The 19,858-nt window shown below is 44.1% G+C and overlaps 1 protein-coding gene across 1 annotated transcript; it reads left to right on the top strand.

Annotated features, from left to right (window-relative positions):
• Positions 1-736: 736 nt before the first annotated feature.
• On the top strand, positions 737-1,830 carry LOC147859659 (uncharacterized). The gene has a single exon (XM_087324563.1). It carries the CDS (start codon positions 874-876, stop codon positions 1,828-1,830), a length of 957 nt encoding a protein of 318 aa, XP_087180689.1. The 5' UTR covers positions 737-873.
• The last annotated feature ends 18,028 nt before the right edge of the window (positions 1,831-19,858 follow it).

Here is a 19,858-nt window from a genome sequence, read left to right as displayed (position 1 = left end):
AACAAGAACTAGAAGTCGGAATTGACTCCCCAATCGCCCTCGACTACCACCTTAAGACTAGTTGAACCGACACAGTCGGCTAATCAGAGATAGCTAGATGGAAGATTTGAATCGGAATCTGACGACTCAGAGCAACCGACCTATGAGTCGGAGTCGACGAACCTACTGAAGTCGATCGAAGAATACAAATCGGAGTCTGTGAACATCTGACAACCGATCAACATGAATGAACCCGAGCCGAGAGAAGAGTTGGCAGAGACATCCAAGCCGGCCGGAGCCAACGACGAATGGAAGGAGATACCTGTTACACTTGCGTGTTCCTCTAGTAGCTTTGATGTGAACCATTTTCCCTATACATGGGCACTTTTTACTCTAGTGCTGGCTAGAGGTTTTTTCCCCATGTTACCACATACATGAGTCACTCATATGTGGTGGTACTTAGTACTTAGGGATATATATTTCAGCTCCTAATTTTTTTAAGAAACATTCATCAATAGAGAGCTATTCCAGCCATTGCCTTCCTCGTGTGAGTGCTTCTTTCTTTGAGCTTCTTGTGTGTTTCCCACTCTTCCTCACATACCCAACAGTGGTATCAGAGCCAAATTCTTCATCCTCTCCATCTTCGGTTGTCCGCATCGCGGTGTCGCGGCGCGCGCGCACTTTTCATTGTGCAAAATCAACTTCCGAATATAGAGAAGTGTATTTCAGCACTTGGAGCGCATTTTCAGCAGGTACCCTGCTGTTTTACCCCCATTTCGAAGCCGTTCGTGTAGTCGAAATCGTCATCCGAGTGATAGTTTGTGAGCTGCATTTTCAGCACTCATTTCCGATTTGTTGAGGTAATATTTTACCACTTTCTTGTTCTTTGGTAAAATGGCAAACAATGGTGATTTGTTTGGCATGCTTCAAGCTGAAGATAAGCTTGATGGGACAAACTATCCAATGTGGTCCTACATGATGAAACACGTTCTTGTTGCCAAACAACTATGGAACATAGTGGTAGATGTAGATCGACGCCCCGCCGGTCCTACTACTTCACAGTCTACTATCACAGATACAGGTTCATCTTCGAGCACAGTGACTTCATCTACTCCACCAACACAAGAGCAACTTAGATGGGATGGAAAAGATGCTCAAGCTCATGCATTGATTGCACTTTCTGTGAAGCGTCATATAGTTCCACATATTCGGTCATGCTCTACGTCCAAACAAGCATGGGACACTCTTGCTTCGTTGTATGCCGTGCGTAACGAAGCACGTGTTGCATATTTGAGAAAGCAACTTGAGGATGTATATATGGCTGAAAATGAGTCGGTAGATGTGTATGTGACACGCATTAAAGATTTGAAAGAGCAATTGGCAAACATTGATGAGATCATTTCGAATACATCACTTGTCTCTACGTTGTTGAAAGGATTACCCGAATCTTTTCAAAGCTTTGCTACTACTATTCGTTTGGTTGCAAAAGGGAATACGGATATGTACGCATTTGATGAGGTTGTGTCTCTTCTTTTGCAAGAAGAACAATCTAGAGTGAATAGAAGTGGTTTGATAGAGGGAACACAAGCACTTGCTATCTCACAAAAAGGAAAAGGCAAGCATGGTTCAGCTTTTGGTTCTTCAAAACCAAAGCCTCAACCTCCCTCTTTCACTTATTCCTCTAATGATGGTGATTTGCAAAAGAAGAAAAGATGCAAATATTGTCGAAAGGTTGGCCATACGATTGAAGAATGTAGAAAGCTTGTTAAGCGCAATGAGAAGAAGAAGGAATCCGGCATGACCATTTCTGAAAATTGTCAGGAATCAGTAGTAAGACGGAGACGGAATTAGTACTAAACGAAGGATTAGTACTACAGAGAAGGGATTAGTACTAAACGAAGGATTAGTACTATGAGGGGTGTAGAACTTCTTGAGAGAGAAGGAAGAAGTGAGCGAGACAGAGAGACAGAGAGAGAGAGAAATATATGTATTACGTGAAGAGAATGTACAACTGTGGCTAGAAGGCTTAAGACTGGCGTTGAACCAATTTGGTTCAACATAACGCCTAGTGCCCTCTTTTATAGTATTTCTAAGAGTAATCCTGAAGCTTCTAGAATGTTCCAGAGAAATCTGGAATATACATCAATTTCTAAAATAAAACATAAATGAAAATAATATCCTACAACTTATAATGTATAGTCTAATGGTAAGACCTCGACCCATGTAGCATAAGGTCATGGGTTCGAGTCTTGCCATGACACTATCCCCCCCTTAAAAACGACGAGTGTCACGAGTCGTTTTGGATTGAGGACCCGGTTTGTGTGGATATCGACGATGGAAGTCTTCGAGAAGAGCACGAGCATTGGTCACATTCTCGATCGGCTCCCAAGTACGCTCGCTGGGACTATATCCTAGCCAATCGACTAGATAGTAGAGCTTGTTGCGAGTAATCTTGGAATCAAGGATGGCGGCAACCTCGTACTCAGGTCCATCTTCAAGCTCGATCGGGGGTGGAGGTGGTGGAATACGGCCTGGAATGGTGCTTTCGCGATAGGGTTCGAGGAGAGAACTATGGAACACCGGATGAATCCGAAGGTGCGGAGGGAGTTCGAGCCGAAAAGCAACATCATTAATCTTCCCGATAATACGGAAAGGACCTAACCGCCGATAGTCCAACTTCTCACATGGGCGAGTAGTCTTGACGTGTCGTCGAAGCAGCCATACCCGATCGCCAATGTCAAAACTGGATGGAAGTCGATGACGATCCGCATAAACCTTGTGTGCTTGTTGAGCTTGCTGGAGCTGAGTAGATAGATCCGCTTGTATCTTGTGTAATCGCTCCAAACGATCCTCTGCGCAAGGATTCGTGGGCAATTCTGGGGTTTCAACTACACACCATCGGGGATGACAACCTGTGTAAGCATAAAATGGGGTAACCTTTGTTGAGGAGTGGACGGAGTTGTTATATGCAAACTCGGCGAAATGGAGAATATCTGCCCAATCATCTTGATGGTAACTTAGAAAACACCGAAGATACTGCTCCAACGTTTGATTTGTTCGTTCTGCCTGGCCGTCTGTTTGCGGGTGGTAGCCGGAGGAAAGGTTACAAGTCACTTGAAGCATTTTAAAGAAGTGCTTCCAAAACTTCGAAACGAATTGGGGTCCACGATCGCTGATGATGCTATCAGGGAGGCCGTGATGCCGACATACTTCGCGCATAACAATCTCGGCGGTTCCTTCACTGGATATTTCTTTAGTACATGGTAGGAAATGAGCCATCTTCGTATAGCGATCTACGACTGTTAAGATCGCATCGAATCCCTTAGACATCGGGAGGTCCGTGATGAAATCTAGAGCAATGGATTGCCACGGCTTACTCGGAATTGGTAATGGTTCTAACAAACCATATGGATGATGCCTTGGCATTTTTGCCCTGCAACATGTATCACAAGTCCGAACAAAATCTTCGACAAATTGTCGCATGTGGGGCCACCAGAATGAGCGTTGTACTAAATCTAATGTTTTAGTACTACCAAAATGCCCAGCAGTATATGTATCATGACAGCTTTGGACTACTTGAAGGCGACCAGTACCATTAGGAACATACAAGAGTGTCTTAAAAAATAGTAATCCATCATGGTATTGGAATTGCCGATAATCCGTACCTGGTTGTTGCGATTCCGAACAAGATGCTTGAGAGGGATCGATTTGTTTTAGAATGGCTTGGGCGAATGCATCCGTCTTCAAGTCCTCCCGTATGGTATCGATAACGCGAGAATCCATGGGCATGTCGAAGATCTGTGCTGCTTGTAGTCGTGCCGGTCCCAAGATGACTTGCTTTTGGTTATCGAAGGCTGGCTCGCCGGGACGCGGTGCTAGATATGAACGTCGTGATAATGCATCCGCCTTCCCTTGGTGCTTCCCCGGTCGATAAGTAATTTTGAAGTCGAAACGTGTGAGGAAGTGGGCCCACCGGGCTTGACGTCGATTCAGCACACGAGCATCCTGAAAGTAGGCAAGGTTCTTGTGGTCACTGAATACAGTGACTGGGTGAGGGGATCCCTCTAGGAAATGCCTCCATTGCATAAATGAATCCACTATTGCCAAGAGTTCCTTATCATGTATCTCGTAGTTGATTTCGGCGGCGTCAAACTTTCGTGAATGAAAAGCCACAGGATGTAGCTTCTCGCCATTACCATGTTGTGACAGAATGCTCCCCAATGCGAAATCCGATGCGTCAGCTTCGATAATGAATGGTTTTTCTGGATCGACATGACCCAGAATTGGAGCTGATGTAAACGCCTTTTTCAGATTCTCGAAAGCCAAGTCTGTTTCTTCAGACCAAATGAACGCTTGCCCCTTTCTGGTAAGCTGTGTGAGAGGCAGAACGATCCTTGAGTAATCTTGTATGAACTTCCGGTAAAAATTGGCAAAGCCTAGAAAACACTGCACATCCCGCACCGAACGCGGAGTCTGCCAATCCACCACCGTTTTGACTTTAGCTGGGTCCATGGAGATGCCTTCTGAGGAGATGACATAGCCGAGAAATTCCACCTGGTTGCACCCGAAACTACATTTTTCTAGTTTTGCATACAGATCATGTTCTCGAAGTCGTTTTAGTACTGATAGTACATGAGAATCATGCTCTTCCTGGGTCTTCGAATAAACCAATAGATCATCCAAGTAGATGATCAAAAAATTATCCAACAGGTCTCGGAATATATCGTTTGCCATGTGCTGGAAGACTGCCGGCGCATTAGTGAGACCGAACGGCATGACTGTATACTCGAAGTGCCCGTATCTAGTACGAAACGCCGTCTTCCATTCGTCTCCTGGTCGAATTCGTACGAGGTTATATGCTCCTCGTAAGTCGATCTTCGTGAAGAACCTGGCACCATTGATCCGTTCTAAAAGACTTGAGATAAGGGGCAGTGCATACCTATTCCTGATGGTGACTTTATTTAAGCCACGATAGTCGACAACAAGGCGAAGAGATCCGTCCTTCTTCTTGACGAAGAAAATAGGTGCGCCTGCGGGAGATTTTGAATGCCGAATGAAACCATTAGCCAAATTCTCCTCTATGTAGGCTCGAAGGACTTCTAGCTCCGTAGGTGACAAATTGTAGATTGGCCCCCATGGCGGCTCCTTTCCTGGTTGTAGATCGATGGGGCAATCGTACGGTCGATGATGAGGAAGTGTGTTGGCTTGTATTTTATCGAACACATCAGCATACTGACGATACTTCTCGGGAAGTTGAACGATGGACTCCTCTTTGGTGGTGCTGGAGGGTTGTACTGATATTGCGAAGAGAAACATGTCCTCCTTGTGCCCTTCCTCACGCAACTGATGTAGTGAAATGGTTGCAATCTTCTGGGTAGATCCTTGGGTTTGTCGAAACTGAATTTTCCTTGTCCTCCAATCTATGTCTGGGTTATGTAACTCAAACCATGGTAATCCTAAAACTATGGGATGTTCTGGAATACTAATTATATTAAATGATATTACACATGCTAGATTATCTAGGACAACATTAACGGGCTCTGATTCTTCTATGATATTTCCGGAAGCAATGGGACGACCATCAATGACTACTACGGAGGCTGGACACGAGAGTTTTCTAAGAGATATCTGATGAGCTTGGGCAAAATTCTTATCCATAAAGCAAGAGTTTGCTCCGGAATCTAGGAGTGCTAAGACATGTACTGGAGGGGTACTTTTAGTACTAACGGCTACTTGGGCTACGAACACATTGCTAACTTGCTTAGAGGAAATGGAACCACTAGTGGGCTGCACAGATCTAGGGCTGTCCAACCAAACGGCTCCTATTTTGGCTGGACTTAGTCGTTTAACTCTTCTTCTAACTGACTAAGGACATCAAATTTGTTTGCTAGGTTCGGACTGTAAGTACTATTAGGACTATCATGCACACCTAGGGAAATAGACTCGGTTTTAGTACTGTTAAAACTATCATGCGTAGCTAAGGCAATAGACTCAGGTTTAGTACTATTAGTACTAGCAGTAATTTGGTTTACCTGCCTTTTTGGCCTATGGGGACAATTTATTGCAATGTGTCCTGGTCCACCGCAGTAAAGACATAGTCGATTTGTACGACGTCGCTGCTTTTCCTCTTCGGATAATGGCCCTCGACGACGTGTTGTGTCAATCTCCATCGGAGTCGGAGTATTCGCTGGAGGTGCAAGGTATGACTCCCTCGGAAAAGGTCTTGATGTCACTGAGGCGTAGGTGGGCTCCGATCTTGCCCTCGGCATCTGTAGTTGTCGTTCCGAACGACGCTCAAATAGACGGTTGTCGCATCTTACCGCGCGACTAATTGCTTCTGTTAAGGACTTCGGCTCTTCGGGGAAGGTCAAGAGTAAATCCTTGACATCGTTGCGTAAACCGTAACGGAATTGCTCCATTAACGCTTGATCATCCCAAGGAATATCGGCGGCGAGTAGGCGAAAATCTGCAGCGTATGCGGAGGCTGGACGATCACCTTGACGTAATCGCCGAATTTTGTTGATTGCGGTTCTGATGCTGTCAGTATCTCCGAAACATGCTTTAAACTCACCGATAAATTCTTCAAAATTATTGAGCAACGGGGATTCCTTTTCTAATAGGGGAGCGAACCACGCCAACGCTGAGCCACTTAATAAAGTTCCTACTAAACCCACTCGTGATGCATCGGTGGGATATCGACAAGGATGCATTTGAATAACTAGTCGTACCTGATTAAGGAACCCTCTAAACTGCGATCGCGTTCCATCAAACTTCGTGGGAAGGCCAATCTTGGGTTCTTTATGAGTTCCTTGTGTTGCGGGCCCGTGTTGTTGCATCGCCACGATGGTTGCTTCGAGTTGTTGTACGCGTAACGCAAGTTCCCCATGCTGTTGCTGCGTTTGCTGTTTTTCTAAGGAGATTTGTTGAAGATCCCCCAGCAACCGTTGGTTTTCTTGTTCCAAAGCATGAAATTTCTCCTTCAAACATTGAAACTCCGAAAAAACGGATTGATATTCTTCAGCGCTAACAGTGGCCATGGGATGAAAGAGAAGAGGAATTAAGAGACTAGTAGGAAAGGGGAGAGATAAGAGGGAGAGGAAGGAAAAATTGGTTCAAACTGTCAGGAATCAGTAGTAAGACGGAGACGGAATTAGTACTAAACGAAGGATTAGTACTACAGAGAAGGGATTAGTACTAAACGAAGGATTAGTACTATGAGGGGTGTAGAACTTCTTGAGAGAGAAGGAAGAAGTGAGCGAGACAGAGAGACAGAGAGAGAGAGAAATATATGTATTACGTGAAGAGAATGTACAACTGTGGCTAGAAGGCTTAAGACTGGCGTTGAACCAATTTGGTTCAACATAACGCCTAGTGCCCTCTTTTATAGTATTTCTAAGAGTAATCCTGAAGCTTCTAGAATGTTCCAGAGAAATCTGGAATATACATCAATTTCTAAAATAAAACATAAATGAAAATAATATCCTACAACTTATAATGTATAGTCTAATGGTAAGACCTCGACCCATGTAGCATAAGGTCATGGGTTCGAGTCTTGCCATGACAAAAATGTTTCAAGTGCAAAGAGTGATGAGGCCAACATGGCTCAAGATTATTGGGCATGTGTTGTTACATATCATTATGATGCATCATTGCACTCTAAATGTATGGTTGTAAGTGAGATTGATTCGGATTGGTTCTTTGATAGTGGTGCTTCAAAGCACATTACTTCATGCAAAAGTTTTTTTGCATCCTTGAAAGATGCACCCAAAGGTGGACATGTGGTGTGTGCAAACAATGCCTCTTATCCTATCATTGGAGTAGGAGAAATTGAGCTTTCGGCTGCAAATGGAGGTGTTGTCATCTTAAAGAATGTATTGTATGTGCCCGGTATCAAGAAGAACTTAATTTCGGTTCCTTTGATTGCCAAAGCCGGACTTCATGTACATTTTGTTGATGATAAGTGCATGGTTCACGATTATAGCAATGGTGATGTTATCGTGATGTCCGGTACATTATGCAATGGCTTGTACCGTTTAGATACATACAAGAGGGCTTCTCTAAATGCCTTGGCTGTACATACTTCTTCCATGGCTGAAATGGAGCTTTGGCATGCTCGTTTTGGTCACTTGAACTTCAATAGTTTGCTTCACTTGCAAAAGAAGGATATGGTTATTGGGTTGCCTACACTTGAGTCCATTGAAAAACATGCATGTGAAGGTTGCATTCTTGGAAAAATGCATCGTGCTTCTTTTCCAAAAGATAGTCATACACACACTACAAGAAAATTACAACTTGTTCATAGTGATGTGTGTGGTCCTGTAAAGACTCCATCTTTTGGAAAGCATGTATATTTTGTTACCTTCATTGATGATGCTACTCGTCATACATGGGTGTATCCTATGAAAGCAAAGAATGAAGTCTTTTCTTGCTTCAAATCATTTTTAGCTATGGCTGAAAATTTTTCCGCAAATAAGCTCTTGACTCTACGCACGGATCGTGGTGGCGAATATATGTCACATGAGTTTAATGCTTTTCTTTGTGAAAGAGGTATTTTACATCAATGTACGGTGCCATATACACCTCAACAAAATGGTGTTGCAGAACGCAAAAATAGAACACTCTTAGAGATGGCACGATGTATGGTTAAAGGAAAGCATCTTCCTAACAAGTTTTGGATGGAAGCGGTTATGTGTGCAAATTATGTGTTGAATCGTTGCCCTACAAAAGCGTTGAGAGTCATTACACCATATGAGGCTTGGAATGGACATAAACCTATGGTTAGTCATATGCGTGTGTTCGGTTGTTTGGCATATGCTCTTGTGCCATCACAACAACGTCACAAACTTGATGACAAGGCAAAGAAATGCATATTTGTTGGTTATAGTGCGGAAAGTAAGGGATATCGTTTGTATCATCCATTGACGGACACAATTATTGTGAGTCGAGATGTGGTATTTGCTGAAAATTCAGCTTTCCCTTTTCTTGAATGCAAAAAACAACCAACAGTTAGCTCACAAGATGTGTTTGATACACTCATGCCTTTGTTCCAAAGTGCTGCGCTTGACCATGGACATGTAGACCAGCCAAGTGAGTCTCAAAGGGATAAAAATTTCCAGCAAATAAGTGTTGAAAATGCACGAAATGTCCAACCAAATGTGGCTGAAAATGAGCATGAAATTCAGCCCACGCATGATGTACATATTGAAGATGTATTACATAATGAACGTATGGCTATCGAGAGGTCACAAACTATGCCGAGGTGGCTGAAACAAACTTTGCAAGATAGCAGATTGAGTGCACCTTTACTTGGTAAAACAAGATCAAGCTCTCGCCATGCATCAGGTAATTTTGTGGATTATTCTATTGTTGCAATAGCATGTAATGAGGAGCCACTTACTTTTGAAGATGCATGTGATGATCCACATTGGATGAGTGTTATGCAATCAGAAATGGATTCCATTCATAAAAATGGTACTTGGGAGTTATGTGAATTGCCAAAAGGAAAGAATGTGATTGGTACTAGGTGGGTTTACAAGATTAAACGAAAGCCCGATGGTAGTATTGATCGCTACAAAGCTAGATTGGTTGCCAAAGGATATGCCCAACAATATGGCATTGATTATGAGGAAACTTTTGCACCTACTTCACGCATGACTACCATTCGTACCGTGGTTGCATTGGCTGCCCAAAGAGGTTGGAAAATGCATCAATTGGACATAAAAACAGCCTTTTTAAATGGTGATTTGCAAGAAGAGGTTTATGTGAAGCAACCTCCTGGATTTGCTACGAAAGAGAAAGAGCATATGGTTTGTCGCTTGCATAAGGCCTTGTATGGTCTCAAGCAAGCTCCGCGTGCATGGTATGAAAAAATCCATAAGCACTTGATTTCTCTTGGCTTCACATGTAGTCCGATTGAAAGCACACTTTATGTACGCAAAGATGGGGCTGATCTTCTAGTGCTCGTTCTTTATGTTGATGACATACTCTTGACTGGGTCATGTGATGCAAAACTCGATTTTCTTATGGCTGATTTGCAGCATACTTTTGAAGTCACTTATCTTGGTCTTTTGAGCTACTATCTTGGCATCCAGTTTGTATCCGTTGAGGGGGGAATGTTTATGCATCAAGGAAAGTATGTTGAAAAACTACTTCAGCGTTTTGACTTTGAGGATTGCAAGCCGGTTTATACACCTGTGGAGACAGGATTTAGGTTCTCTGTTGAGGATTCTAGTGATGCGTTTGATACTTCTCTTTATCAACAAGCTGTGGGATGTCTTATATATGCATGCAATACAAGGCCGGATATACAGTATGCAGTCTCCCAATTGAGTCGATTCATGCATAGCCCTGGCACTAAGCATTGGCAAGCAGTGAAACGTGTGTTCAGATATCTTAGAGGCACTTTGAGCTTGGGTCTCTTTTATGGCAGAGATACTCAGCCATGCTTGCATGCTTTTACAGATAGTGATTGGGCTGGTTGTTATGATACTCGCGTGTCCACTAGTGGTAATTGCTTTTTCTTTGGAAACTCATGTATATCTTGGTTGAGTAAAAAGCAACCTACAGTGGCGACATCAAGTTGTGAAGCTGAGTACAGGGCAGTTTTCACAGCTACAATGGAGTGTATATGGCTAAGACGCCTTTTGATGGATCTTTGCATGGAGATTGAAGTTGCTACACGTATTCTCACAGATAGTCAGAGTGCATTGGCTGTTGCACGAAATCCTGTATTTCATGCACGGACCAAACACATTGAGGTGCATTATCACTATGTGAGAGAGCGCTTTCATGCAGGAGATATTGATTTGGTATATGTGCCTACACAAGATAACGTGGCAGACATATTCACCAAAGCTCTTCCACGAGAAAAGTTTGAAGCTTTTCGCAAAGCTTTAGGCTTATTGCCTTGTGGGGGCTGATCTGTCACTCCTTGTACATGTTCACATCATTCGCTCCAGGGGGGTTTGTTACACTTGCGTGTTCCTCTAGTAGCTTTGATGTGAACCATTTTCCCTATACATGGGCACTTTTTACTCTAGTGCTGGCTAGAGGTTTTTTCCCCATGTTACCACATACATGAGTCACTCATATGTGGTGGTACTTAGTACTTAGGGATATATATTTCAGCTCCTAATTTTTTTAAGAAACATTCATCAATAGAGAGCTATTCCAGCCATTGCCTTCCTCGTGTGAGTGCTTCTTTCTTTGAGCTTCTTGTGTGTTTCCCACTCTTCCTCACATACCCAACAATACCCTCTCAAAGAGAGAAGAGCATCAACAACATATGTCATTCAATACATCCTCTTGACTGATGAAGGTGAACCTGAGTGCTATACAAAAGCCACAACCGACAAGCATAGTGAGGAGTGGCTAAATGCGATGCAAGAAGAGATGGATTCCTTGCACGAGAATTATACCTACAACATAGTAGAGCTGCCAAAAGGTAAGAGAACACTTAGGAAAAAATGGGTCTACAAGGTGAAGACTAGAGAAGTCTCACAGTGTGCCCAGGTATAAAGCTCACATTGTGGTGAAGGGTTTCCAACATAAAAAGGGTGTAGATTTTGACAAAATATTCGCTCCAATCGTGAAGATGACATCCATTCGAACTGTTCTGAACATGAACTTGGACAGCAAACAATTCGATGTCAAGTCAACATTCTTGAACGAGGAGCTGGATGAAGAGATCTACATGCAACAACCCGAAGGATTTGAGGAGAAAGGGAAAGAGAACCTGGTGTGTCAACTTAAGAAAAGCTTGTATGGTTTGAAGCAAGCTCCACGCAAATGGTACAAGAAGTTCGAATCCTTCATGATGGAACATTGGTTCCAAAAAACACAGGCAGATCAATGTGTGTTCATCAAAAGGTACGAAGAAGGTGATTTCTTGATTATCTTATTATATGTAGATGACATGTTGATAGTCGGTCAAGATACAAGGAAGATCGGTACCTTGAAGAAAGCATTAGGCAAGTCGTTTGCCATGAAAGATCTTGGACCGACTAAACAGATCTTGGGGATGCACATAGTTTGAGATAGAACTAAGAAAGAGTTGTGGTTGTCACAACAGAAGTATGTGAGAATGATCCTAAAGAGGTTCAATATGTCGGAAGCAAAGTCGGTCGGCTATGTGTTGCCGACCAACTGCAAGTTAAATGCTAAGCAATGCCCAAGAGGGGAGAAAGAAAATGTTGAGATGAAAAAAGTACCATAAGCCTCAGCCGTCGACAGTTTAATGTATGTTATGGTCTGCACCAAACCAGACATAGCATTATCCAAGACGAGAACACTAAGCAACAATGAAGTGTATACTCAGGTGCTTAAAAGGCACCTCAGGGGTATGCCTAAGGTATGGTGTCGGAAAACCCATGCTCGAAGGGTTTACCGATTTGGACATGTCAGGGGATGGAAACTCGAGCCGATCCACCTCAGGGTACGTGATGACCTATGCAAGGGGAGCAATGTCGTGGCAGTCACGACTGCGGAAGTTTGTGGCCTTGTCGACCACAAAGGCAAAGTATATGGCAACGGTAGAGGCTGACAAGGAGCTGATTTGGATGAAGAGTTTCCTCAGTGAACTCAAGATGAAGCAAGAAGAATTCTTGCTTCATTGTGATAATAAGAGTGCCATACATCTTGCAAAGAATGTTGCATACCACTCTCAACCAAGCATATACAAATGAGGTATCATTGGTTGTGAGAGAAGGTAGATGAAGGAGAGTTTTCCCTCATGAAGATCCATACTGACGACAATGGATCCGACACTCTCACAAAGGACCTATCAATGGACAAACTCAGAGTTTGTCAATAGAAGACAAGACTGACTGACTCCCATCCACCGGAGTGAAGGGGGAGTTTGTTGGGAATATGTCCCTCTAGTGGGAGGAGCCGACTGTTTGAGCCAAAAAGTGCCGACAATCGAAGACAAGGAAGATCCAACTGTTCGGATGGTATGCCGATGGTTGAAGAGTCGACTACAAGAAAGTTAACGGTGAGAGTCGACTAGGTGAGTCAACAGGAAGGAGATCCAGGTCGAAGACACGACCGGCTAATCGGGCCGACCGTATGGTCTATGACCAGGCGACTAGTTGGATTGACTGGACAATTGACACTACAGTCGGTTGATGGCTTGTTGGGAATTAGGTCCCTCCGGATGGGATTTGGATGAAAATTGGACGAGCCGAAGGAAAGAACCGGACCAGATAGATCTGAAAGGTATCCAGAAACCGGATTGGATGGATCCGGTTGGTATCCGTCTAGACATTATTTATGTATATGTTCCAATGTGACTGTTTCAGGTCATATTTGTAAATAGTCCTAAAGTTATATAAGTATAAATATAACTAGGGCAACAATGTTCATTATGTTGTTATCATTATCGTTGTACAGAGAGACCAAGAGAGGGAGAGAGATAGAGAAAGTCATTTATGTTTGTAACTGCCAATTGGGGAAGACAAAGAGCTCGAGGTCGTTGCCTCTAAGTCTTCTACCGTTGTACTCTTCCTCTCTCATAGTGATAGTTGGAGTCGGGTGTGGGCCTATCCGATCAAAACCAAAGGTCGGGTTTTCTCGATCTTTTCCAAATGGCTCACTATGGTAGAGAACCAGTTCAGTCAAAAGCTGAAATGCCTTCGACTAACAATTGGGGAGAGTTTAAGTCTGAAGAATTTGTCAAATTTTGCCAACAACACGGCATTCGACGTGAATATACGACACCCTATAGTCTGGAGCAAAACAAAATTGTTGAGCGCATGAATCAGACAACTCAAGAACGGATAGTATCCATGCTCCAACACTCCGAATTGTCGGATGGCTTCTGGGTAGAGGCCCTACTTATGGTAGTACACATAATCAATATGTCGCCGAGTAGGCCTCTAGGACTTAAAGTACCTCATGGATTATGGACCGGTTGAAAGCTGAATTACGACAAGTGGAGGATTTTTGGATGTGAGGCATACGCCCTCATACCAAAAGACAACCGCCACAAATTAGAACCGAGGTCCAGGAAATGTATTTTTCTTGGCTATGAACTGGACAACGAGTTTGGATACTAACTCTAGGACCCCGAGCACAAACAAGTCGTTCGAATTTCGGACGTAGTGTTCAATGAGTTAGTTATGCACAAGAAGGCAAAAATGCCTATTGAAGTCCGAAGGGAAACTTTTTCCGAAGTGCCAACCCTTCATGATGGCCCAGCCCAAAACACGAGGTCGACTTTATGGGTAGTCGAAACCTCTCACACCGATTCGGCACAGTCGAATGATTTGGCTTTGGACCATCCAACTCTGATACCCGACTCGACTAGTCCAGTCATACCTCGAAGATCTGAGAGATTGTCGCAACCCCCAAAGAGGTACTCTCATGGAATCTTCTTCACAGATGATGGTGAACCGACGTCATACGAAGAAGCCTTGGCATCCGCCGATTCGGCCACATGGCATTTGGCGATGGAGTTGTAAATGAACTCCATTTGGGCAAACAAGACTTGGGACTTGGTCGAATTACTGAAGAATCCACGTGCTCTTCCATGCAATTGGGTCTACAAATTAAAAGAGACGTCTGATTCAGCCACCCCAAAGTTCAAGGCCAAACTAGTAGCAAAGGGTTTTCGACAAGAATATGGCGTTGATTTCGACGATATCTTTTCACCAGTGGTAAAAATGATGACCCTTCATTTCATGCTCCACGTAATGGCAGCCGAAGATTTGGAGCTTGATGTAAAAATGGCATTCCTCTATGGTGACCTAGAGGAGGAAATTTATATGGAGCAGCCAAAAGGCTTTGTGGCATCCGGCTAGGAACATCTAGTCAACCGACTTACAAAGAGTCTATATGGCCTAAAACATGCACTGAGACAGTGGTACAAGAAGTTCGACGGTTGCATCCAATCAGTCGACTTCTGAAAGAACGATGAGGACCACTGCCAGTTTACCGAAACAGCTCAAGATGGGTCACCCATCTTCCTCATCATTTATGTGGACGACATGCTACTCTCCGGCCAACATGTCGGAGAGCTCGTCATACTTGTTTGGCAACTGCGCTTGAAGTTTGCCATGAAGGATCTCAATTCGGCAAGACACATTCTTAGGATGAAGATAAGTCGGAATCGGAATCAACGACAATTGTTTCTGTCTCAATCCGACTATATTGGATGTGTCTTAGAACGCTTCAACATGCAATCAGCCAAATCTGCTTCGACCCCGCTCCCCATTCACCTTCAGTTATCTCAATGAGACTGCCCGACATCCGGTCCAGAGGGGGAAGATATGAATTCGGTACCGTATGCACCGGCATTCGGCTCCTTGATGTACGTGATGGTCGCGACACGGCCTGACATTGCTCATGCCATCGGAGTCGTCAACAAATTCATGCACAACCCCGACTGATCGCATTGGAATGCAGTAAAGCATGTGTTTAGATATCTAGTGGGCACAAAAGACTATGGTATCTTATTCAGTCCTAATGACACTTCAGGCGTAGTCGGATACACCAACTCGGACTTTGCCGGCTGTGTGGATAGTCGAAAATCGACAACCGGATGTTGTTTCAAATTCAGCAATGAAGCGATTTCGTGGAAAGAAACTTCAGGAGTGCACTGCCACGTCAACGAGCAAGGCTAAATACATAGCCGCATTCGACTCGGCGAAAGAAGCCTTATGGCTCGGTCGGTTGGTTTGCACATTTCGACAAACCGAATACAACTCGGCTCCAGTTATCTATAACAATAGTCAGGGTGTTGTTGCTCTGTCGAAAAACCCGGTTCAGCACAATGTCTCGAAGCCTATCAATGTGATATATCATTTTGTTCAGGACTGCGTAATTTCAGGAAAAATAAGCCTTGAGAAGATACCTACATTCGATAATGTCGTAGATGGGATGACCAAGTGTCTTTCAGCGGTCCAATTCATATCCCTTCGGCACTAGATGGGCATAATGAAGAATCAATCTGATTGAATCGGACACTCAAGATGGTTTCAAACAATCATCATCGATAATTCAAGGTTCGGTCTCAGTTTCTTTGACCCCCGCCAAATCGGTCTTCTGTTTTTTGGAGTTTACCGACTCGAACAAAAATCTGATTTGTTCAACAACCTTGTACAAATTTGTATTGTCCATTTGCTTTTTATATTACATATTTTCATTGTATATGCCCAGTACGGGGGAGTGTCAAAAACTAGTCTATAATGGTCGTATTCATATTATCTCTTGGACAAACTAGATTTAGGACAATTCTATAAATAGGTCAAAGGGTAGTTGCCCTAGCCCAATTAGTATATAAGGGGCTTTGCAACCTAGTTTGTTGTTGTTGTTCATCTTGAATAATATCGATACATCTTGTGTGCCTCTCTATCTCTCTCGATCTCGATCTCAGTTTTTATTCTTTATAGCCCCCATCTTGTACACTCAGTGATCTTCATATTTAGGTGCTCTTGATGCTCCGCATTGACGGTCTCGGTTCCCAACACTACTTAGAGACATGTTAATTATGTGTATTGTCGTAAGTAAGGCCTCTGCCTAGAAGCCATCCGACAGTCCAGAGTGTTGGAGCATGGATAATATCCATTCTTGAATTGTCTGATTCATTCGCTCGACAATTCCGTTCTGCTCCAAACTGTGTGGTGTCGTATATTCACATATGATGTCGCGCTATTGGCAAAATGTGACAAATTCTTCAGACTTGAACTCTCCTCTCTTTTTGGTTTAAAGGCATTTGAGCTTTCGACTGGACTGATTCTCTACCATTGCGAGACATTCAGAAAGGATTGAGAACACCTGATCTTTCGTTCTGATCGGATAAGCCCACGCCTTCTGAGTCAAATCGTCGATAAAACTGACGAAGTACAAGGCACCGTCGAGAGAATGATATGACATTGGGCCATAAACATCCAAGTGGACCAAATCGAGTGGACTCGATTCTCTCAATGTTGTTGTTGGGTGTGATGTGGCTATTTGTTTGCCATACTAGCAATGCTCGTAGAATTGATGATCGAAGAATGAGAGTTTGGGGAGCCGATTATGCTGGTGGAGAAAATGATAGATCGTGGACGACAATCGATTGGACAGGTGAGATGAACCAGGAGGAACTACTAGCGGCGAGGATTCGACATCTAGAGCAAAGGCCGGCTGATATGGAATGAGCAACGGCTAGGGTGGAAGAGGCAAGGAAGAAGAGCAAGGGAGGTTTTGACTGGACGCACTAACTCCGGTCGTGGAAGATCGAGGAAGGCGACTAGGTGGTCTACAAAAGCAGCCTCAACAATTAGCGTCGGCTGACCCGTACGTTCACACGGTGATGGTTCGAGATGTTGGGAGACAGGTCCCTCCGGATGGGAAGGGAGAAGAACAGTGTTGATGAGCAAACTCAGCTGAGGCCGATAGGCCGAGGCCAAAACCAGATGAGGAGTACCCGGCTTCGGAGAGCCGGATGGTGCAGACCCGGTGAGAACCGGATGAGGAGTACCCGGCTTCGGAGAGCCGGATGGTGTAGACCCGTTGAGAACCGGATGAGGAGTACCCGGCTTTGGAGAGCCGGATGGTGCAGACCCGGTGAGAACCGGATGAGGAGTATCCGGCTTCGGAGAGTCGGATGGTGCAGACCCGGTGAGAACCGGATGAGGAGTACCCGGCTACGGAGAGCCGGATGGTGTAGACCCGGTGAGAACCGGATGAGGAGTACCTGGCTACGGAGAGCCACATGGTGCAGACCCGGTGAGGAGTGCTCACCGGATGAAGAGACATATTCGTAAATATGTTTCTGAGAGTCCATCGAGGCTATATTTGTAAATAGCCGAAAAGTCATATTAGTATAAATATGACTTAGGGCAAACTTATTGTGTGACGTAGAGTGTTGTTGTCATTCTTGTTGGCGCAAGAGATCAGAGCGCGTAACTGTGCACAGAGAGAGAGAGAGAGAGAGAGAGAGAGAGGAAGAGGTCGTTGCCTCTATTGTAACCGCCGCCTGTGGTGAAGATAGAAAGCTCGAGGTTGTTGCCTCGGTGCTTTACTGTTGTACACTATAACATAGTGATAGTTTGCAGCATGTGGGCTGCCGTGGTTTTTTCCCTAGTTTGGGTTTTCCACGTAAACATCCTGTGTACTCTTCTATTCACTGTGTCATACATTCATTCCTGTTTTTTGTGTATGATTCTAAGCTCGGTTGTGGCCGAGCGTTGCGCATAAGGGGACGTGTAGTTCTCGACACAAGACATACGTGGTGACAAGCGCCAACGACAACGCGACATACCGTCTAGCCAAGCTCGACGAGACGAAAATTGCAATACCGGATGCAGGAAAACAGATAAAGGCATTCAAGAAACGACATGAAGCGGAATCGGCTCCAGGGTCTGATGAAGAGAAATGGGACGACAAGAATGAGGAGTTGGATGAAGACTAGATCGACGACAGATCAGGGGACGATGAGTAGAGATCGAGCTAGAATCCCTGCCGCTTCACTACTCAGCACATGCCGAAGGATGTGAGGTTTGGTGGGGCTGGATGTCTTTGGGAATTCCAACTACTAGGAGTAAAGGAGTCGGAGAGCGCGGGAACGGGGGTGTGCATGGATGCACACAAAGTTGTCTTTATGTACAAACATGTGTAAATAACATAGTATTAGTTGAGTGTTGATGCATACTAGGTAGAAGGGGTTTGATAGGTACTTTATGGTCACACAAATAGAGGAATTAAGGTGATTAACTGGAGGCGATCGAGGAGAGAATCGGGGATTGAAAGTGATTGTCTTAATAGCCTGATGTAACAGTCTCCCCCTCCTTGAGCTATAAATGAGGGAGAGAAGACTGAAAGGGGGATCCACGATTTGGACGAGGAAGTGCTACCAAACCGAGCTTTGCAAACTTTGCATTCCTACTCTCTATTTCCGGTTTTTCTGTGGCTATGCATCGAGGCCTTTGTTTTGCACTGGTAGCCGCGACATCAGATTCCGGGAAAATGAGCACACGACTCTCCTGCACAATGGGTAAATGTAGAACAAGGGAGGAAAGAGCGACACCCCCGGACACCACGGAGAAGATACAAATATCGACGCAATCACAGAGAGAATGAAACAATGGAGAGAGAGAGAGAGAGAGACCGAGTACAACAATATTGATAATGAATTAAGACGGAAAAGGAATACAAGTATGGCCGTTAGCCGGATAACAGAGCTTCAAGCTCACCGCACATACACACACACACAAATGAGCATATAGTCCGGAGCACACGGGCTTCCTACACGAGCAGAGGCCTCACCACCACCAATCCATTTGAACATAACTTTGGCGCTTCGCAATTCAAACCGACAACACCTACCCCTCAAAAACAATGGATTCCTAAAATAGTCTTCCTCCCCTCATTTTATAGCTCAAGGAGGGTCGATCACATCAGCAGTTACGACAACCGTTTTCTGTCAGATATCCTCTCCCACGATTTTCTCCCATCACTCACTTTTATTCCCTCCGTTCGTGAGATCATAAAAGTACACATTAACTACTCTGTCTTATACTCGTTAATACTTTAATATTTACATTCTTTTGTACATTAGGCCGAGTTCACGCTATTGTGAGGATTTCCGGCAACAATGAGAAAAATGGGTGGAACGAGCTGTCAGAACCAAGAGAAAAGATAGAGTGGCGGAAGAAAGATGTAAAGAGATCACAAGAAGAGAGGAATGAAGTGATAAGAGAAGAATGAATGCATCAAGATAGAATGAGAATTGATACAAGATAGGCGATGAGAGCTTAAGACTGTTGTTTATTCGAATTGGTTTGAGAAGAATTGTATGTCTATATTTATAGGTTCCTATAGAATAGCCTAGAGATTTCTCTAATGTTCTAGAATGTTCTAGAGTATTTACAATAATCCGTGTATTACAAGAAGTATC

Source organism: Azolla caroliniana, unplaced genomic scaffold, assembly GCF_043228905.1.
Source record: "Azolla caroliniana isolate FFs.n. ecotype wild unplaced genomic scaffold, voAzoCaro1.0.p SCAF_9, whole genome shotgun sequence".
Lineage (NCBI taxonomy): Eukaryota > Viridiplantae > Streptophyta > Polypodiopsida > Salviniales > Salviniaceae > Azolla > Azolla caroliniana.
This window is presented reverse-complemented; position numbering and strand designations above follow the sequence as displayed.